Source organism: Pseudopodoces humilis, chromosome 5 (genome assembly GCF_049639895.1).
Source record: "Pseudopodoces humilis isolate 2021_Gansu_Grassland_sample_001 chromosome 5, ASM4963989v1, whole genome shotgun sequence".
In the NCBI taxonomy this organism is placed as follows: Eukaryota; Metazoa; Chordata; class Aves; order Passeriformes; family Paridae; genus Pseudopodoces; species Pseudopodoces humilis.
In genome coordinates, this window is record NC_142204.1 from 6,459,211 (window position 1) to 6,482,004 (window position 22,794).

Below are 22,794 nucleotides of genomic sequence, written 5' to 3' on the forward strand. Positions count from 1 at the left end.
AAATGTCTTTAGCACTACTAATTACTACATTAGGTCCTTTCAGTTTACTTTCCTTTCTCTGTTAAGGCCTGGCACCAAATGCTGCAGAGAAAGTCATGCAATAAATGTAGTAGTACGATCTCCCAAATAAATCAATGTCTCAGGTTCTTTGCATTTTGAGACTTCCTTTAGCCTTCACTAACTTAGTTTAACACGTCATTCCAAATTACTGTTGTTACTTACAAAAACCTTTCGTGTTCTTGGTGCTTACATAAACAATCAATTTCTTCTTAACCTTCATTATGCTTAATTAAGGAAGTGCAGGTGTTCTTGAAATAGTTAGTTCTTAAATATATTTGCCTTATTCTTAGATTGCTGCTTAATCACTTAAAAAAAATGTATTTCCTCTTTGGCTTATACACCCTTTTTGTACTTATTTGCTTTTTTATCTGGTTGATTTTTAGATTATGACATTGTACCAAAAAACAAAATGTCACCATGCTGTTGAAAACTAAATAGCTCATCTTCAACTCTGTAGTAAACAGTTTAATTACTGTGAAAACTGAATTACTGCTCTCTAAAATTGTTCAGTTGTTGCTTCTGAACTGGTCCTTTTTTTCCCTAAATAATCCAGTGTTTAAGTTTCTTAAAATGAGTAGCACAGACCAACTGGCTATGATTCAGCAGAGTTCTGTAACTTGTCATGCATTCTTGAGCTGAAAGGTGAATTTTCAAGATTAATTTGAGACCTAAAAAGATGGCAGTTGGACTGCCTGGTTGGTGGGTGCTCTCAAATCAGCTGTATCACTCCTGGGAGCTGAGGCTAGGTCAAAGAAAAAAGTATGTTAACTTTTGAGTAGTACATACCCTGTAGGTATGAACCTACATGTACTCATAGTACCTACATGTACTTGCACTTGTGTAGGTGGGAGTCTTCTCATGCAGGTCAAGAGAATTTATTTTCCTGATAGGACACATTTTTTATTTTTCCTCAGTAGCAGGAAGGAAAATCACAGATTCAGTCAGTTCATTGTGGAATAAGTCCAGTGCTGCCCCAAGAAGCTGGGGACAAAGGGGTCAGAAAGAGAATGGGTGGCTGTCTCTTGGGGCCCCGGACTGTGGGATTTTTGTTTCTAACACGTAGTTTCCACAATGCACCTAAAGGATTATGAACTACTTCCAGTCCAAACTGATAAGTTCAAGATCAAACAATAATTTAGGGAATCCTTCCTTCCTTCCTTCCTTCCTTCCTTCCGCCACTTCCTTCCGCCACTTCCTTCCGCCACTTCCTTCCTTCCGCCACTTCCTTCCGCCACTTCCTTCCTTCCGCCACTTCCTTCCTTCCTTCCGCCACTTCCTTCCTTCCTTCCGCCACTTCCTTCCTTCCTTCCTCCCTCCCTCCCTCCCTCCCTCCCTCCTTCCTCCCTCCTTCCTTCCTCCCTCCCTCCCCTCCTCCCTCCATCCCATCCTCCCTCCCTCCCTCCCTCCCTCCCATCCTCCCTCCCTCCCTCCCTCCCATCCTCCCTCCCTCCCTCCCTCCCTCCCTCCCTCCCTCCCATCCTCCCTCCCTCCCATCCTCCCTCCCTTCCTCCCTATCAGCCACTGGTTTTATTGATTATATATCCCTAATCAGGGCTTTCTTGTTAGTGAATAGTAGACTCAGCTGTAAGCTGACCCATCAATACCTGCACCAGAAATTATCCCTGACACACTCCAGAAATCTCCCAGGTTGCTTGCATCACTCTGTGCTGCCCTTCCTATGGGTGTCAGGAAGATAGATGCAAGTGGACTCAGCGCTTGTGATCCAGGGATTTCCCTGAGTCTTTTAAAGGAGGTCTCCTTTCCTAGAACTATACCTAATTCTTCAGGAATTGAGGGTGAGGATTCCTGGGTAAGAGTAAACTCAGGTTGGATACACTAGACTGAGAGACTTCATGGCTGTGAGTTTTATGTCTTGTTTGAAAGAACTGGCTTATAAATTCCTCCCTCAGATCTTTTCAGAACCTAGCTCAAGTATTTTTAATATTTAGATTTCTTTGAATTATGGGTAGTCTGTGAAAACTGGAGCATGGCAGCTAATAAACTTAGGAATTCGACAGTACTTCAACCCAAAATAGTTTCCTGTGATATTGTGTATATCAAACTCTTCAGGCTTGGCTTTTATTTAGAATTTCACAATGTTGCAGGCATTTCAAGGTGGCATGTTTTGCTTTGTTGTAGTATGCTAGGCAGCTCCCTAAACAGCAACAGGTCTCCTTGTCTACTACTTTTACTATAATGGATCCTGTAACTGGGTTCTCTCAGAATGAAGAAGTCTAAAGGATGGGAAGCTCAGTCAGAAAGAGGAGGGGAAAGTAAAACTCATAATTTCCTGTGGCTTTTCTGCAGCACTTGGAAGCCCAGAGTTTCCCAGACCCACTCACTCATGCCTGTGCAGGGGAGATGTGATTGTATAGCTGGGGGCAGGTCTGACAGATGGCAGAGGCAGGAGAGGTGGATGGAAAAGAAAACATTTTGGTGAGATGGGTAGGAGTCATAGCATGTAGTAATCTCTGTGGTTTGTGTTTGACAGGCTTTTAGGAATTCTAATCTCACATGGAGTGTTAACTTGTTAAAGGCCACCATATTGGGCAGAGGGGGAAGTTGGATAAATTACATTTTCTGCCAGGACTTCAGGCCTATAAGAGCTTAGTACATAAATCACATTTATCTCCTAGAAAGCTGTTTTTTGATTGCTCTGGATAATGGGGCTTGTGCATTCCCGATTTATTCTCAGCAGCACAGAGCACAGCAAACTGCTTAGATTAGGATAGACTCAGACATTTCCTATCTTGTGCTCACCTCTCTTTCACTGCCAGCTTCCTGTTTTCTGCTTCTGCTTTTTCCTTGTCTGCACAGGAAACCTCCCCACCCCAGAACCACTAAACATTGTGGTGTGTTGTGAAACTCCCTGTTCGTAGTGAGTGCTGCCAAATATCATTTGATAAATGATAATGGCAAAACAGTATGCAGTGGGTTGAAAATTGTGAATATATGATGACCTTGATGACTGAAGCTGTTTGGATTATGTAATATGTAATGTATAATATATAAGGACTGTTTCAGAGCCCTGACAAGCTGCAGTGGTGCCTGTGAACTTCTGGGAGCTTTGGAAGTGTGAGTTTCGGAAACTCTTCTTTCAGTGCCACGTGAATATTTGTGATGAAAGCCAGGTTTATGTTCCTTGATTACACTGGAAAATTTTTTCTTGTGGGTTGGGGGAAGTTCTGTCAGCTCTTTTTAGAGTCTGGAATAGCTCAGATGATAAACCTCCTCATGTCCTTTGGAAGCAGCTGTTAATAGAAATGCGGATTACATGTTTAGATGAAACAAGGAGTGTTTAGATCCCCACTGCTTAAGTCTGACCCAGGAAATTCCCAGTGTTTTATACATCGTGGAATCCAAGTGGATGTTTGTGGTGAGCAGTGGATTGGTGCTGTGACTGTCCAGAGGGACTTGGCTTACGTTAGGTTGCCAGTGAAGGAGTGGAGTGACTCAGAAATAAGATGATGTGGGACGAAACTCAGAAATTATCTCCTCCTGGACTATTCCCCACCTCCTCTTAGAGACTCAGACTGAAAGAACCTGAAGTTTCTTTGCCATAGTGAGCATTGGACAGGAGGTTTGAGAATGTTTTAAGTAATCACAAGAGGCATTTTACAGAGAGGTGTTAGCAAGTTGGCAGCACTGTTGAGACCAAATGGCAATAGATTACTTCTGCATCAGCATTTTGTCCTTTCTAATGTGGAGCTAGCAGGAGTAAGGCAGTATTACTTTATTTATTATTCATAATTTATTATTAATCTTAGTATCTTGTTACTGAGATACATTCAGAAAAAAAATAAAAAAATCACTTTCCTGAGTGCAAAATGGAGCTTTGACTATCTCAAATCAATTAATACAACACACAGCTGTCACTCAGCCACTGGGAATGGAAGTAGGAGAGTAGCAAAAAGACATCCCTGTGATCCAGCATTTGCTTCTGCTTTTGTTTCATCGTAACAGTCTTTCATGATCACCAAAAAACTTGATTTTTGGGTTTCACTGGGCCTATAGGAGAGAAAGATGTGAAGAGAGACAGGGTATATGGCCTCTTGTTCTCGTAACAGTTGTCTGGAGATGATTTGTGAAAGCATCTCAGCTGATCTTCCCTGTAAGAACAGACTCATTTCAACCCAGAGCTGGTAAGATCTTATTTCAGTAAGTCTGTAAAGAGGCAAAAAAATTCAACTATGACGGAGTTCAATATGAGTGCAAGATGACTACCATTTAACCTTTTTCTGTGGCTTCACTAAAAGAGACTTGAAAAGACTTGGAATTGGGAGTTTCTAATAAAAAGAGGTTCCAATTTGGATAGGTCTTTATTTTAATCTACTTAGTGCCTTTAGTAAAGTGTTTGCATCAATAAAGCTGACTTTATAGCACCTAGCACTCGGGCAAGATTTGAAACACATGAGCAAAATTTCAAAAATTAAGCTTTTAACTGCAGAGGAATTGCAAGTTCAAGTTGTGTTTCAGATAAATGGTTCTTTTAATCTGTGATAATTTTACTGTTCTTGTTTATCTGTTAGAAGCCATCTGAAGGACCACTGAATTCAGAAATATCTCTGGATCCTCAGCGAACTGATGATCAGCTGTTTACAGAAGTGATGGTGGTTGCAGCAACTAGGGTTGTAAGTGAAGACCAGTGTCAGTGCTTGGTGATGCATTAAATGCTGGCTTTCATCCAAAATCAGACTATTACAGCTTAACTAGTGTATAATTCTGGGTGTACAGAAGCAACAAAGAGAACACTGTTTTGTCAGTGTCCATTTCAAGGAAGCTAAAGCAAGGCACTTTTTGGCATTTATGGATTATTTTCCCCTTTTCAGTTAGTAAGAAATGTGATATAACTGGAATCTCAAATCATAATCTCTCATGGTCAGACCTCTTTTCTGGTTTGGCCGGGTCGGCTGTGGCAGAACAAATCGGGACAAGTACAGTGGAATGCCCAAAGACAGATTTTAATGTTCACAGAGAGACCACATGGTCTGAGGGGCTGCATCCAAAGGACCTGGTGGTGTGGGTAACCTCACAATGTAAAGGGGTATCTGAGGGCCAAGGTCCAATTGCAAACACAGACCAGGGATATGACCTATTATGGAATTACTCCATTAGCATCCCCCCAGCACCCTGCCTCCCAAGGCCTCAGGTTTATTTTCTCTGTGTTAGGAACCAGGTCCAAGGTTTTATCTATGCCAGCTAATTTGGTTCCCACACCTGCCTCAGTCTTTGAATTGAAAGACCTTCAGTAAAGATTTCTGAAAAACCATTAACAGACAACTTAAAAAACAGGGTAGCAACATAAACATAACAATAACAACTACAAAAATCAGTAAACCCGTCTTGACTAGAGTCCAACTAGGCAAGTTCCATTTTTCTCAATAGTCCACTGAACCACTCACTGTCATCTATTTGCAATTTCTTGACTTCTTCCCTGAGAATTTGGATACTTTTGTGTATGGACTCACTTTGATCTGAAAGATTCATGCAGCACATGCCTCTGAAATCCTTGCAACCATGTCCTTGGGCTAATAGCAGGAAGTCTGTTGCAGCTCCTTTTTGCAGGGTGGCATGCTTGATGCTATCAACATCTGTCAATAGCTCAGTCAGCATTGGTTTGCCTACTCGGCCAACACCCTAGATTGCCCAACATTTTTAAAGATTTTGCTGCAGCAACCCTAGGCGCCAATATTGAGGCTGCTATTCTCTGTCCTTTGCTCCAAAAGTTAAACTCATCTTTGCAATCAGATTTGAATTGATGGACAAATCTCTTATGCCTAATTTTTTTTGTCATGAATTATGGCAATCTCAGCTGCTAGCACAGTAAGCCTCCCCAAGCTACATGCTCCACCCTTTAATGTGTGATGGTATGCCAGGCCATGCTCTGTCCCTGCAAATAAGAAATGTCCCAGATGGTAACCGTAACAGGGAATCACTGGACTAGGATGGGTACAGCAAGCAGGGATCCTTCAGGAGTCATGTCTGGTGGAATAACCAGTGGATAGGACTTAAAAATTAATGCTTAGAGAGCTAAGAAACTGGTGGTATTAATCAGCAACAGGTAGGAGGTAACAATATCCACAAGCTTCAAGGTGTCTTTTCAGCAGGTTCTTCACGGGGTTTCTCCGTTGAGCTTCTTGGTGTTCCTGTAGAGGTGACACAAACTTGTAAACTTAAATGCTTTTATCTAACTGCACAAACACTTTCTCTGCTAAACCTAATCAGTATCTCTGTGTTTGCTTTCTTTTCAGGACTTTTTCATGTTTCAGTGAAGTTGCCCTGGGCTTTACTCTGCATGTTTAATAGGTTTCTTGTTAATGTTGTTTCAATATCTTTCTAAGCTTTTAGAGCATTATTTGTACCCTTGACTGGTTTGCCTAGATTTGTTATTTTGCCAGATAAACTGGAAATAGCCAACAACTCCCATCCTTGAATAGTATGTTCACAAAATTTTTAAATGACTGAGAACAAACCTTAATTTTAGATATGGAAATCCCATAAATAAAATGATGAAATTTGTGGAAGAGGAAAATAAGACCTTAATATTTCTTTTTCTTTTGAGGGTAAAAACAACCCGGAAAGTTGCTGTGAATTTTATACAGGAAAAATTATTAAGTTAAATCAAGATCCTTAAATATTACACAGTATTACACAATCAAGGCAAGGACAATGTTTTAGCACTGCTAATTACAACAGAAACCAATGCCAGAACCTTTTGTCGTGACCGAGTTTTGAAAGGTTTACTAAAGGGGGTTTTTTAAATGTTTTTCAGCTCCGTGGCAGTCACCCTGGGCTCCCGCAGTGCTGGCAAGCGAGTGGCCACGGTGGGCTAGGGCAGCTGGAGCCCCCCTTCCCACCGCGCCCTAGAGCTTCCCCGCCGACCCACAGCTGGCCGTAGCGCAGGGCCGGCTCTCGGCCGGGCGGTGACCCCCGCGCCGGCCTGCCCCCCACCCCATCTCACAGAAACAGTGCCCTTGTTTCTGGATGCGTAGTGACAGCGCTTGGTATCCGACCCCGGCATCGGCCGTGCGGGCGCGGGCATGGCCGGGGCCATGTTGGAGAGCGGGGCTTCTGGGATGGGGGTGGGCGTTGATCCGCTCCCTCCAGGAGGGCGCAGCTCGGGGCTGAAGGGGCGGCCGGGAGCGGAGCGGGCCCTGCGCAGCGTGCTCTGAGGGGGACAAGCAGGGCCGGCGGGAGAAGAGCGGGGACAGAACTCAGGGAGGGAAGAGGGGATCCTGAGGTGCGGCTGGCTGAGGAAATCTGAGATAGTGTAATTGGGGTGCCCTGCAGAGCAGGAGCAGCGTCGTTAGCCGGCTTTGTTTCAAGTGAATTGGGGGGCGATAGGTTATCAGGGGTGCTGGGGGAGAGAAGGGGGACGGGAGCCGAGAGTCCCAGATTGCGTGGCCAGAGCCATCTTGAACTTTCGGTATAGAAGGCAGAAGGGAATACGAAGTAGCGGAGTAACAGGGCGAACCGGTGTTTCCTCCGAGCGTAATGGCCCTTTCGGCCCCGTGTTCCACTCCAGGGCAGTCCGAGGGGCGAGAAGGAGGGGAGCACAGAATGGCAGGAGTTGGGGTTTGCATGGGCTCCTGCGTTTCTAACAAGCTCCGACCTCGTGTCCCGCTCCCAGGGTTAGAGGGGTAAGAAGCAGACCGGGCTTGGGAGGTGGAGTTGGAATTTCACCGCTTTATCTCCTTGGCTCCAAAGGTTTCGAGAATCGCACGGAAGACAGGCAGCAAGCGAGGGTCTTGGAGGTTCCTCCTCGTTGTTAAGTCACACAGCCTGTTTCCCACTGTGTCCCAAAAGCCTGCAGGAAAGATGCCACAGTCTGAGCGGTCTCCCGCAGCACCATAAAGTATTAAGGGTAGTGAGTTCCTACCAGTTTAATGAAAAAGTGGATAAAAGAAAAAGGTCAAGCACAAGATTTCGTATTTTGTTTGGCCTCCTATTTGGCCGATTAGCTCATCCTGCTGGCTGGTTGGCATCAGATGGATGCTTCCCAACCAGGCAAAACTCATTCCACCTCCTAAACAATTGATAGTTATGAGGTGTAGGAAGCAGTTTCTGAGAAACAGAAACAAGTTTCTCTTCAAAACTGGGCTTCCTTCAGTCTATTCCTTCAGATCTATTCATAGATCTTTGATGGGTTAAAACTTTTCTCTAGATGTGCAGCTTCATATGCCTTTGAAAATATATTGGCTTTTCATGCCTTTTCCTGTGATACTTTTACATATTCTTGTCTCTGTCACATGTATAGGCAATGTCTGCTGGGTCATCTATTTTTTTTTGCATCAAAAACCGCTTGGAGTGACAAGTGCAAGAGAATTCCTTTCCTCTTCATTTCTGTTGTCTCAGCTTTTAGGAAATCAGTGTAATGAAGGAATTTTTTTCTTTCTGTCTAGTTCACCTTCTATCAAGGGGCATGACTGAATTGATGAAATTCAGTGAAATTATGTGAAAAGCACTCTGGACTTTTTTGGATTGGAGCATAGGGGCCCTTTTGCAAGGAGCTTTACTTACAGGGCTTTTCTGTGGGTTGCAGAAGCAGGTGGAAAAGTCACTGTGGTGTGATAATTGACTACTTAGATTCAGGCGGGACCTATCAACTCTTTAGATAGTGCAAGCTCAAATATAAGATTAGAGCTACTCAATTAATTTTTAGTGAATCTTCTTCTCCTGGAAGAGAACAGCCACCCTGTGCCCTTGTTGAGGCCAAATATTCCCTGTGCTTGTGGTGGCACAAAGCAAGCAGCAATTTCGTTGGAAGGAGGGAGGAAAGTGGTGAGAACAACTAATTTTTCCCTCCTGCAGCAGCACCTCATGTAGTGTAACTGTCTCAGTTGATGGTTCTGCTGTTTTGTAAGACAGCATTCATTAATTTCACCTCATATCTGTAAAAACTGCTCTCCTCCTGCCAGTTTCATAAGATTGAAAAAAAAAGGATAGCACATGTAGCAATTAATCTCCTCCCCTGCCCCATTCCCCTTTGCCTCTGAATTCTCTGTAACAAAATCACCTGTCAGTACAGCTGTTCCAGTTCATCTTTCTGACACTGTGAGGGATATGTAAGCAGAGATGAAAAATCATCAGATGGGGCTGCTGGCAAACAGGATCCTTCCATGGGATGTTGTAGACAAGCAGAAGAGTTACTGTCCCTTTCTCATAGCTCACCTTTGCTGCAGAAGCCTCCACTGACTTCCCAGGATCTGGAGCAGCACGCCTGGCTTCATGGGTTGGAATAAAGTTATCAAATGTAGATGTGTTTATCTAAGGCAGTCGTTCTTTTATGGTCATTACAGAGGAGGTAGGGGTTTAGTCAGAGATGAAGCCCACCCTAAAAGGTGTGGTCTCTATGAGGAAGGCTTGGAGTGACCTCAATTTGTATTTCAGATACTGTAAATGAGATGAATCCTTTGTCTTCTCTGACAGTTGTATTTAGGGGCTGGTGGTTACCAGAGCAAAGGCGCAGTGCCACTGGATTTCAGCATTGTGTGAGATTTCTGTCTGCCACCCAGAAACCATCATTGGATCTCATGCTCGAGGTCCTCACTTCTCCAGGGAATGTGGCTGTGCATTGCAGTTCCCAGGTGAGATGTCAAGTCATTGCTGCTGTCTCTCCTGGATGTGGTTGCGAATGTGGTTAGGAACAATACAGACAGCTCAGAGACATCCTGCATTCCAGTAGATTTTACTGCATGAGTAATTTGGATATCTTAGCTATTGGCTAGCCACAATTTGTGATGGTTTCCTTTTAATACAACTCTTTTATACATCTGATATGAGAGCCTTAGAAAAACTTCATCTGACCAAGCCCTAGAATTCATACTCTATAATTCATACCTTGTAATTTGTATTTCAAAGCTTGCAATCAGGCTTTGTACATAGGAATTTGAGACAAGTTTGCACTAATCAAAATGTGTTTCTCTGAAAGAAAGTGAACAATTCTGTGTTGCAGTAGCTTTTCAGATCAAAGCTGCTCCATATTTAAGTAAAAGAATTGGCAGGAGGAAAGGTAAGCTAAAAGTTTGTCAGGTGATGTGCTAGACTTTTATTCACTCAGTTACATAATCACAGAATGGCCTGGGTTGGAACAAACCTCAAAGATCATCTCTTTCTACTCTCCTGCCATAAGCAGGATCACTTTCCTGTAGACCAGGTTGCTCAGAGCTCCATCCAGCCTGGGTTTGCACACTTCCAGGGGTGGAGCAGCCACAGCTTTTCTGGGTAACCTGGGCCAGGACCTCATGCCCCTCACAGGGAAGAATTCCTTCCTAATATCTAATCTAAATCTGTCAGTTTGAAACCATTCCCCCTTGTCTTGTCGCTCCTGGCCCTTGGTAATAGTCTCTCTTCATCTTTCCTGTAGTTCCTCTTCAGGCACCAGAAGGCCGTGATTAGGTCACATCAAAACCTTCTCTTCATGCTGAAAAATTACAATTCTCACAATTTTATATCCTGGTTTCTTCTATTTCACAAACATTGTTCAACAAAAAGGTAGTCCCTGGCAAATTTTTGGCCTCATCTGTATTTCTCCAATCTAAATGTGCCTAAATGTACAATCAAAATCAAATCCCCCATTTTCTATGACACTTTGAATGTGTCTGGAAAAAAAATGTATCACTTGTATATTAAAAAAAAAATAGAGTTAAAGAAAATCAGTCAGAGATTAGGATGAGGTGCTGCAGTGACTGACAGTTCAGATTTTACCTTCTAGAAGGCAGCAGGGTTTGTTTGTTCAAGGCCAAGGCAACAAGAATAACCATATCATCCCACAGGATGAAAAAACAGCCTGTTTCTTTTCATTTTGCAGTCTGGGAAACAGAACTGTGAACTCTACTGCGTGGGTGGCACCAGATTGGTGATTTTAAAGTAGGTAATGAAAACCCAAATATTCTCTGGATAAATCAAAGTAGGTAGTGAAAATTATATTCTTTGGTTAAATAAAATACTCTGTTTCCCTTTTGGGTGCCTCAAAAAGCCTGGAAAAAAATTCTAAAAAGATATAGATGATGCAGAAAAGGCACAAGTTCTAGATTTCATAGTTTCCTCCCCAACTATTAATTGAGCAATTTGTAACAAATTATCATTAATTTCTAGTTTAATTTCTTGCTTTAAAAAGTCACAGCAGCTCTGTTGCTAAGCTAATGAAGATGCTTTTCATGAATTGTCCTTATTCTGTAGTCTCTGCAATGCAACATCTTTCCTGTCATGCAGGTTGCAGTGCCAGGCATGATTTACTGTCTGCAACCTTTTTATTGTCCTGATAACTTTCCTCTCTTGAGGAAGTTGGAGAAAAATTACATGATCTCCTTAAAAAAATATATTTTTTTTATTTATGCAACAGAAATTGCTGCAGGTGGCATTGAAATAGGCTGAAAGTTTCACATCGAGAAACAATATAATAAAAAAAAATGTGAGGAGGAAAATGGTCATGACTTTAGTCTTTGTAAAATCTTACCATATTGCAGAGTCCTTGACTGGAGAGTAAATCAGATTCTCTTTGTTCTGTTGTATGGTATCCGCTCTTTTCATATTTATGTTTCATTGCATTTAGACCTATTCTTCAAGCTTTGGTAACTGGGTGTTTTCAGAAGTGAACCTATGCACAGCAATGTGTTCTTGACTTAGATGTTGTATTTGGCAAAGGTCTTAATTTTAGCTAGAGCTTCAACTATGACTATTGTCCCAAAAACCCAATCTGGTATGCCTTTGTGGGTATCAAGAGCATTTGCACTGTCCATTCTCTTTCTCATTTGTTACTTGTCCAAGTGATCTTTCTTAGGAGGGAGGTTTTAAGATAATATTCCTGAACAGTTGTGCTGAGGATAATTTTCAATTTAATCTTGAGTGGAGTGGTACGCCTGGACTAGCGAGGTGCTTTAAACACCATGAAAATCTCAAAGTCTCAGTGAATTCTTCAAGCTAATTCCCAGTTACAAATATTAGATTGAGCTTTTTAGGAAAAGAGAATTTTAGGAAAGAGAAATTCAATGTGTGTGACCAAACCCAAAAATGTTTTCACAGAATATTCAGAAGCCAAATGCCAGCTGCATGTCCAAGCTCACTGATTGTAGTAGAACCAGTGATACAATGGATTTGTAGAATTCTGTAGGGCCATAAAATTCCCAGATTGACAGCTTGGATCAAAAAGTGGCCACAAGTAGAGCCATGATGTGGTGTTTGAGAGGGCTCTCTTACAGCTTCAGGGACTGGCTGTTGCCTACTCTGGGAGATGTGATATATGAGCCTAGATTTTTTTTGTCTGTTCTTGGATGGCATGGGATGCATGAGTAATGAGAGGTCAGTTGGCAGGGGGGTAGCTACCCTAGAATAATATTTCCAGGTTTTATTTAGAAAAAATAAATACTTAGGGGTGGATCTTGAAAAAGAGAGAATAGCCACAGGCATTATGGAAAGAGTAAAAAGCTTAGTTCATAGCAAGAAATTCCAACCTTTTTGCTCATCAGAGGGGAGGCTGAAATTTCAGCAGCCTTCTTTAAGGATCTCTTAAATGAGGGAAGAAAAATAATTGAAAAATCACCCAAAACCTGAAGTGCCAAAAAATCAGACTCTGAACAGGGTTACTAAAGACAATGTATTATTAAGCAGTGATCTTGGTTTCTCTCCTGCCACCAAAACTTCTTGCAAAAACACGGGGAATTTGTTATTTATGGAAATGTTACATGAAAGACATAATGAGAATTTCAGGATTAGATTTTGAGACTGTTAGAGGTGGTCAAGCCAGATGTGTTTCAGAGCCAGTATTGATATAATTCCTCAAGTATTTCCAGTAGGGGATGCACATGCTGGGAAATGGTGTTGATTTAGTTGATGACTCCACGAGGCTCTTAGTAGATCTTCCTGCCTCTGCTGGGAGGTATGTAGATGGAACCAGTTAATAAATTGCAGGGAGATGGATCTGTTCAAGTCTTCCCTAGTGATCCCAAGCAAACACCTGTGCTCTGGATTCTAGCAGCTCCACAAAACCCAGTTTGTGAGTGAAGTTCTGATGGTTTTGTCTTGACACCAACCAAAACTCCAAAGCCTGATGCTTTTTTTTTTTTTTTTCTGGGCCTCAGATTCATTTGATCCCAAAGCAAAACAAGAGAAGTTGAGGCAAATAGGAACTGCCATGTAAAGGGAAGGTTTATATCAGGCTGTGCTGTCAGATGCTGGCTCCTTTTTGCAGCCACCAGATCAAGGTTAGCATGATGCCACCTAAATCCAGGCAGCTGACCAGAGCCTGACTAAAGTAATTCATTTCATGAATTATTTTTATCTCAGACTTGGATGTGAGCCTCAGTTATTATTTTAATGCTCCATTAAAGCCGTACTGTAGTGAAATAATAAGTCTCACGTTAACATTTTTGTGCAGTGATTGAATCAATGCCCTTGTTCCGTGAGGTGACTGCTGGCATTTGCTGGGACCTGCAGAAGCAGCATCAAGCTGTAGTCTCTTCTGTCCTTTCCCCATCCATGTGCTCTGGATCATCCTTGTTTCTTGAACACTTCCCTGTAGAACCTTTGTGAAGGTGCCTTCCTCTTGCTGCTGCTGCCCGACAAGTGGCTCCCCATCAATGTGATCTTTTTCACATAAATGCAGTGCATCTCACTTAGATGTATCTAAAAGGAAAAAGCTGAGAGGAGTAATTTTGCTCCCTCTGCCTCGCACAGTGCTGGTGGTGCTTACATGCTCCCTGTAGGAAAGCATCCTAAGGCAGCCGGAGAAATGGTGCTGTGCTGGGGAGGCAGCACCCCCTCCCCCCTTCCCCCCAGACCTGCGGAGATGAGACAGCTAAAGAGCTGTGACCCCCTGGCTGACAACCCATGCCATGGAATTGTTCATTTTTTCTTTTAGATACTACGTTTGCAGCATTTGGGATGTTCAGAATAGCTTCTGTGTCATTACTGACTGGGACTTGAGTCAAGCCAGTCAAAATGATTAAGCATTAACTGTCTGCAAACTGAAGTCAGACTGCAAAGTTTGTTAACTTAAGGTGAAGAATAAGTGCTTTGGGAGTTTCATTAAAGTTTTTAGGGTGAATTCAGGTCAAGACCTCAGTGCTGAGGCTGCCTTTTGCTTAATGACCTGCCTGGTGTCCAATTACAGCTGAAATCTGAGGGGCTTGAAGTGAGATTCTCCTGCTTCTTTCACAAGAAGGGATTTTTCCCCTAAGTACTCTTGGATATGGGGGCCTCCAGTGCCTTTTCAATCCCACTATTAAGTCCTCTCACATACAGGTCTTCTCTGAATTGGAGAGAACTTTGAATCAAAAGCAAATTTTTTATGTTGTTTGAGTGAAGGGATGCTTGTAGTGAACTGAGATTCCTGGCTAAAAGCTGCTGCAGTTCTGCAAATTCTATCATAACATTTATGCTGTACATTTTAATTAAACTCAGCAAACAGTTCAGTCTCCCTGATCCTGCAAAGTATCCTGCTATAGGTTTGTATTTGAATCCATTCTGCTTTTAAATGGTTTTCCTATTAAGCTTTTTGTGCTTTGTAACTTTGGGATTTGGATCAGAAAGGCTTTTAATAATTATTCTTTTCTGACAGAGAACACACATGAGTGCACAAGATTTTTGTGTTCATACACACAGCTTCATTCTTGAATGAATGGCCTTGCCTATTTGTGGCCCTTTCAGGAGACCTCTGCTGCTTTTCATAATCGGTTTATTAGTGAAGGATTCAGTGGGAACTGAAAGAAGGTATTTTAGGGGATGAGAAAGAGTAGGAATATGTATCTTATCTAATAAATAGGGCAGGAGTTGTATGAAGAGATGTTCCTTAGCTCTTTAGTCTACCCTGGCTAAGAAAAGATTCATTAATAAATAAATACAACACTCCCTAGATAATTTTCCACTGAGTTATTTGGGGATTTCTTTGTGCTTTTTGCTCAGATCAGACTTCCAGGGGAGGTGTGAGTTGCAGAATTTCACAAGAAAATTTTAATTTTGTTATACAGTTTTGTAACAAATGGCTCCAGTTGATCTTGGATTAACTTAGTTTTTTGAAAGCGTTGCTGTGGGGATAGAAAAATATGCAGAATTATTTTCTTTCCACTTGAGAAATAATTTTCTAAAATCTACAAACTGGTTTAAGGACAGCCAGAAAAATCTCCACTGTCAAATCTTGTATTTGGGACAATATTCCATGCCTGTTCTACACTGTTTTGCAAAGGTTATTCAATGAGAGATTTCAAATTTCCTGTAATTTGTTTTTCACAGTTCTGTGATGAAGGCTTTATTTGGGCTTTAGCAGGAGAGTGATGTGAAGCCTTTCCTTGATGGTTGTAGATAAAGCCATTGGTGTTCTTGGAATGGGAATCTCTGCTCTGGCTGACACATTGCTGTGTCCTGCTCAGAGGGAGACAAACCAGCTCTGCAACCACCAGTTCCAGAATTACAGACCTACCAAGGTGGGAAGGGCCCTCAGATGATCACCTATTCCAACCTTTTGTGGGAATCAAACCTAGATGAGAATATGCAGCAGCTTGTCCTGTTGTGTCTTGAAAATCTCCAGCCTTGTGGACTCTACCACGTTCTTAGGGAAGTTGTTGCAGGGAACTTATTGTTACTTAAGTTGAAGTGTGTCTAAAAAATAATACATATTTGCAGAGAATTATGAGTTTATGGCAAAATCAATTTTTGATAGGGAAAAATAATATGTTTCTTCAAATAGCAATTTTTAGAGAAGAAAAGTGGCAGTAAAACTTAAAAAAATTCTAAATTTTAAATTTCTGTGAATAATTTTATGGTTTTTGAATAAAATCTCCTCCTTTGCAGAGGAGAACAGCTATATCAAGCATTTTAGTAGTCACAAATAATTGATGTTTTTCTGCTTACAGCTCCTGTGCAGCCACTGGAAATGGTTCCAGTCTCTTTGGGATTACTTTCAAATATATGAGGAGCATATATGATAATGTAATATTGCACTGTAATGGTAGAATTCTTCAGTGTGTGTTTTACATATATCCATGAGCATCACCTTTCCTAGTGCCATTTAGACTTTGGAAAGAGGATATTCTGGACCTTTAGGACTTTTCATCATTCTGTATTTTAGGATATTAATTGCTGAGTTTGCTGTGGTACAGAATTTTCAGGACAACCTTCAACCACCTCACCAGCTCTCCAATTTCTACTCATGCTGAGTAGTATTTTTGGGAAATGAAGGAGTAAGAGGATATGGAATTTCAGTGGGGACACTAACAAGTACAGCCTCTCTCTCTCTATATATAATCTCCATCATACTGGAATGATTCAAGCTGGCCTTCCGTTAGGAAGCAGGCTCTTAATACTGCTGAAAATGTAGCACAAGGACATTCAGTAACTAAAGAGAGGCACCAAAATTTCCATACCTAAGTATGGTTGTATATATGTAAGCATGTATGTAACTGTGGGGTTTTAGGAGGCCTGCTCTTCATAAATAATGTTTATAAATAACTGAATATTTACGTATCTTGGATCAAATTTTCAAAGGAGCTTATCTTATTTCTGTATGTGCTGGAGACCAGTTTTTTATCTATTAAAATGGGCTATATAGGATGGAGTTACTTTTGCTGAATCTTGGTTTTGCTTCTGCGTCAGTCTGAATGAAAATTTAGATTTTTTTTTTCTGTCTATTTCTAAGTTATTCTGAAATAAAAGCAGGTTTTCTGGCTCTTCTGTAAGTAAAAAAGAGTCCCATGGTTCATGTGCTGGCTGGGAAGTGTGGCTTTGGAGCACTGAGAGTAGCAGGAACACGGATGTAAGGGGTGATGATTAACAAAGGTGTGACAAGACTCCAATTAATACTGCTTACTCTTTTGTTCCCTTCTCCAGGAAGCTGCTGGAAGAATGCTGTGACCCTGGGCAGCTCTTTGCTATGACAAAGATGAATTCCCCCATGGGAAAGAACCTCTGGTTTGACGGGGAATTTTTATATTCTGTCACAATTGACAATGCAACTTACTCTCTCTTCCCACAGGTTAGTAACCATGTTTAATTTCCATTTTAAGTATTAAAATACTAAATGGTAACATGATATAAATGAGTATAAATAGACTGAAGGGTCATCAAGAAATTTTATCTTCTCAGTACCAAACAGCATCTGCTTTTTTCCTCATTTGGAAAAATTTGGTTGTATGAATGTTAATACTTCCCTGGCTGTTTTTTTGGGATGTACACAAGGGATGAAATTGGGTCACCTGTCTTGATTTTTAAAATGTTTAGTTCTGGATATTTTAAGAGGGTGATTTCTGCATTTCAGTCAGGGATCACAGTCACAGTGAGCCTGATCCCTCACCTACAATTGTTTCAGTTCAGAGCTGTGTAGCCAAGATGGGACAGTGTTCTGTGTGAAAGTGTCCCAAGTTACTTCCAGATTAATGAAGTCCATTGATGGCAAACAACGTAAGTCCAGCTTGACTTTGTTGATTCTTGCTGTATTTTTGCATGTTGGAAGTGGCTGGTTATTAATGTCTGTCAAAGGTGCTTTCAGTTAAGTACAGGGTTTTTGAGAGCTAGAAATCTGTAATACTGGTCTAGGCTGCTTCTTGTATTTTTAAATAATACAGGAACTGATACTAAATAGTGAGTTTGTTATATTGAGTTTTGTATGTTGAGTACAAATATTTTATGTGGCTACACACTTAAAGCCAAACTTCTGGCTTTATTAATTGATTTACATGCTACTTTTATCAGTCAAATTCAAGATAATAGGGATTTATTCAGCCTCCCAGTGTTGAGTCATTCATGACTCATTGAGCATGGCTTCTCATTTGTTGCTGTTTCAGTTAAATGTGTAGCAGAGTTCTTACTTGATAACTTCATCCTGCAAATAAAACATCAAAGTAGTTTTAAGGTTTGTTTTTGGGTTTTTTTTAATAGTTTTTATATCTCAAAAACAAAATTATCACTTTGAATGAGTTTCTTTTAATGGAGAATTAGTGAGGGGAAGCTGCAGTGTGGAGCAGAGGAGATGGGAGCAGCCCCTGTGTTGACATAATCCAGAGGAGCTCTGTTACAGCTGTGTGTTGTTCAGGATGCCAGGTCCTCTATCTTGTGACTTGTGCCTGTTGCCATGAACTGGATGATGGGCCTCTGCCTCCCCCAGCCTGCTCCTAGCTTTTGTGTCCCAGCAAGCTCAGCAAACAAGTAGATGCTGAAGCCTGCCCGGCAAGTGGATTTTTCCTGCAGTACAGCTGGAAAGGGGTTTCCCAGCTGGACTGAACTCTTCTGGAGGCTGATAGGAAATTTATGGTGTGTTGCAGAGCAGTAGCTGTAAGTTTTGTTCATGATGATTAGTGTGATTTGCTGCTACTATATTGCACTGTTTATTGGAGAAAACCAGAATCCTTTGCAGAGCTGTGAACTTTGTACCACAAAGACACTGACAACAGGTGCTCAAAGTGTGCTTGTCCTTTCCAAGATTCAGGAAAGCCCCACCTGGGCTGGCAGAAGGAGGTCACTGTTTTGTGATAGACTTGGGATTTCAGATTTGGATTTTTTTTTTTAATTAAAACCTAGCACTCTGCTTGGCTGATGTGATGTCCTACGTCCTTGCACAGCAAAGAGCAGCATGCTGGATGGGCTCCTTCATAGAGGTTAGAGAGAAATCAGTCTTTACAACTCCACTGGTTCCCAGGATCCTAAGACCTGTTCTAAAAGTTTATCAGTTGGCCAGATCAAGAGTAAAGATCTGGTAAGTCCTGAAGAAAGGAACTCCTGGTGGACAACATGAGCTAACCAGCTGGGACTTCAGTGTCCTCAGACGTGTCAAGCATGCTGCAAAGGGGGTGGGTAGATGCTGCTCTAGGTTTGGTGGTGGAAAAAGGGAATTTTCATCATGTTCCAGCCCTAGAATGCTATCCCTTTAATGAGGTGATGGGCAGTTTGTTTCTGACAAATGCTACTCACTACTGCTCCTTCTTTCCTTGCAAGTACCACTGCCTCTAATTTTATCTGTTATATATGCATTTTGCCCAGAGGAATTCTGTAGGCATTTATCATACAAAATCCTGATAGGCTTAAAAGCTAAGGGGGATTTATTTGCAGTCAATTTTGAAACACGTTTTTCTACTTCTTTCTTTGTTTCAAGCCTGAATTTTAGGCTTTTAAATATTACTAGCCTAAATTTTTCAGGCTCTGGCTTTGAAGAATGGTGTCTGTTATTAGCTTGCTTGCAAGCTATTTTTCTGAAGATGAATATTCCTTTCAAAAGTATCCAGAAGCTTAAAATAACTCAAAAAATATGGTTAATACTCTGAAATGCCATGGGGATGTAACAGGAATGTAAAGGACCACAGCTATGTCAACATAATCAAATATTTCCTGTGGAATAAATAAAAATGGCTCTATCCATATTGCTGGGCTTGAGCAGTTTGGTGATTTCAGAAGATTCCTCAGTCCTGAACCAGGGACTAAAGTATAGGATAATGTAACTCAAAACTAAATAGGGAACTTGTATTTCATGTTATACAAAAATATGTCCAAAATTACCATGTAAAATGTCACTTTTTTCTGAATGTGAGCAATACAAAATAGAATAGTTTTTCTTCTGAGCAGTCTGTAGATAAAATTCTTACAGCTGGGTCAGCATTTTCTGACAGAGTGCTTTTCCACTAAAAATGCTTTATCATGGAAATATAAATTTAGTATCAGTTCATTAGTTTTCCAATTTTTCTTTGAAGTAAAGAGGTTAAAGGGTTTTGGTGGTGTTATGACATTTCATTTTAACTTTTTTTTTTTTTTAATGTAATACTTCAGCTGTTGGTGTTTCTTTTTATCAGCTCTGTTGCTGCCTCTATTTTCCTTAGACTTTGAGTGATTATATTGCTCCTTTTATTTTTTCAAGTTTTTGACCCACTGAGGGAGAAATTTGCAAAAGAGAAAAGCTTTTATGTGGAAATAGTAATTCAGGGCTCCATTTCAGTTTATGAGGACAGAATTTGATGTTGCAGAGTTTTGAATGTACCAGTAATTCTACATGCTGGAAGCAGTTCCTCTTAGTGTCTATCCCTCTGTGTCATTTTACCCCTTGATTCTGAGAATTAAAATTTTTGGAAGCAGAAATGAGATATTGCACTGAGTGCACCATCTTTCCCCTCCTGCAGAGAAACAGGTCAATACTCAGCAGTCAAGAGAAGCCAGGCTCCCCACTAAAGGTCATGGGTAACCTGTAAATGTATCTTGTCATCACTGTGGACCTTCATTAAACAGGACACAGAACTGTGTGTGTTGGTGAGTGTCCAGGACTGCTGGACACAGTAGTCACACAGTGTGTCTCTCTGACACACTTCCCACCGTGTGCAATCTCAGCCATCAGCTCTGGTCCTGCAGCATTGCACTGAGGCATAACGTAAGGCATGACTAGCATTTCCCACCCTTCACCATCTGACTGGAATGGGAGAAACCAGGCTTCCATATATTCCTGCAGTCATTTTTAGCTGCTCTGAGTAAGCAGGATGTAACCTCATGAATAGCTAGGATGTAACTTGAAACCATATGAGAGGAACATGAACTAGCACTCATCTGCTTTGGAGTTGAAATGCATCAAGCCCCAGTTTCAGATGTTTTTTTGAAATAATTTTTCACTCCTTACTATCTTTTTCTTCTCAGAGTTTCAAAAACAAATTTCAGACTATCTTTAGCACTAGGGAGGAAAAAGCTGCTCACCACAACAGTTAGGGTTTTTTGTGCAAATATCTGATTTTCCCTATAGCAAGGAAGAACTGAAGTAAATTTCTGAGGTCACCTTTCTCCATCCCCTAAGAGGTTAAAAATCCCAGTTAAATCTAATGTAACTTTTCACTCTGCCATATATTGTTTTGGAGGGTAAAGGAGTGAATACATTTCAAAAGACATTCCAAATATTAAACTTCAGGTTTTTAATCTGGCAAAATAAAACAATTAATTGAAAAAAAATCTCTGGTTTAATTGTGTTTCACTTGAAGCAGTTTTGGTACCAGTACATTATTTTAAATTACTAAAATATGATTCCTCAGCTGCTCAAATCCATTGTAAAGTTTCACTTGCAGAAGCTGTCAGTTACAAGAGTGGCTGAGCTTCTCACGAATAGTCATCACAAATGGTGTTGGAGAAACCCAAAAGAAGTAACTATCAACCACAAAAAAACTTGGGAAATGTGGCATCTGTTTCTGAGTACTTTGTGATCAGGAGAAAGATTATATTTTCCTAATCACACATATCACATAAATATTTATTTAAAGTTTAAATTCCCACCATTAATACAAAGGCAGAGAAAATGTTGCTCTAATTGTAAATATAAAATGGGGACATTTTCTGACATTTTCTGGATTTTCTGAATGCTGTATTGGGTAACAGTGTATTATTTGATGATTTTGCTGTGTGATTTGTGCTTTTCATTCAGGGTACCTATTAAATTTTGGGAGCTAATTTGGTTTTTCTTGATTGCTCACAACAACTTTTGTTTAGCCAGAGATTTTGTATCATCCTGCTGGTGCTGTTTCAAAGCACATTCCCTGCTCTTACAGTTACAGCCTGCAGCAAGTAGAATAATTTGTAATTATTTCAGGAAAAGAAAAAATTCAGGTTGGGAAGGGGAGTTTGGTGTAGAGTCTGCAGGCTTTTTCCCTTATAGCATGCTAAGAATAACAGGAAAAACATCCAGAGGAAGGAAGTGACGCTTTGGTTCTAGCAAAGGCTGAGGTGTAGGAGCAGCAGGTTCTGGGAAGGGTTAGGTGGGAGCCAGCTGCTGTGCAGATCCAGGGTGGAAAGTGAAGCTAGAGCTGTGTAAAAAAGTCAACACCTTTAGGAAGACAATGTTTCCTACCTTAGGGAAAGCGCTCTGCTCTGTTGGACTGATTTTAGAGTAGGCAATCCAAAAATTGTGTGTAAAATGGGAAACAACCTGAAACAATGTGGGCTAGGATCTGATGGGCTGCAATGTTGCCAGGAGGCAGGAATTACTGCCCTTCCTGTTTATTTTTGATGTGCTCTGTTAATTTTTTGGTAGCAGTATACTGTTCTCAGTAATGCTCTATAATTAATAGCTGCTTGGAGAAATGCAGTGAAATATTGGCTATCATTTGTTACATTTTTTTCTTGATGTCTTGGATATGGACATAAATTTTAGGTCTACAGACATTCTATTAATCAGCTTTTATTTCTATTTCAAATAATTTTGTTATCTAAACAGTACTTCCTTGTCTGCCTTTGTATTTAGTTAGGGTTTAGGGAAATTTCTTGATGCTTTCCCTTTTGGTCCTTTCGGTTTTTTTCCTTCCTTCATTTTTTTTCCTGCTCCTTACACCTACTTTAATATGCAAACTGTTCTTGATTTGGGCTACATATATTGACTCAAAATGAAAATGTGATGAACATTAGTTATTGGACATGTGGAAAACATTGTATACTAAAAGGTGAAGAGGTATTTAAATATTGTGAAATAAAAGTTACATTTTGGGAAAGCAACTAATATATCTGTTATTATTCAAGCAGTTGTATTTTACAGTGCCTTTCATAAACTGGGAGATGAAATATTCTCTGTAGAGACCTGATAAATTGTGCTCTTTTGGAGCATGAGTCTTCCCTTTGATGCCTTGAGAGGCTACCTAGAACAGAGGCTAGACAGTGTTAAAGGAATTAAGTAGGTATTTATTAAAAAGGCCTTCAAAAATACACCTTGGGCAGTGCAAGAGCCTGGCTGAGGCTACACCCAAGATGGACAATGGGTCACACTCAAAAGTTTTCTCACTTTTATAAATTTTGGTC

General features: G+C 40.8%; 1 protein-coding gene across 1 annotated transcript in view; it reads left to right on the top strand.

The window, feature by feature from the left end:
* Window positions 1–22,794, top strand: part of ST8SIA1 (ST8 alpha-N-acetyl-neuraminide alpha-2,8-sialyltransferase 1) — a 133,913-nt gene that overhangs the window by 13,814 nt on the left and 97,305 nt on the right. Inside the window, exon 2 of the mRNA XM_005526989.3 lies at window positions 16,882–17,026. Coding sequence (XP_005527046.3) covers window positions 16,882–17,026 — 145 coding nt within the window. The remainder of the gene's footprint in view (window positions 1–16,881; window positions 17,027–22,794) is intronic.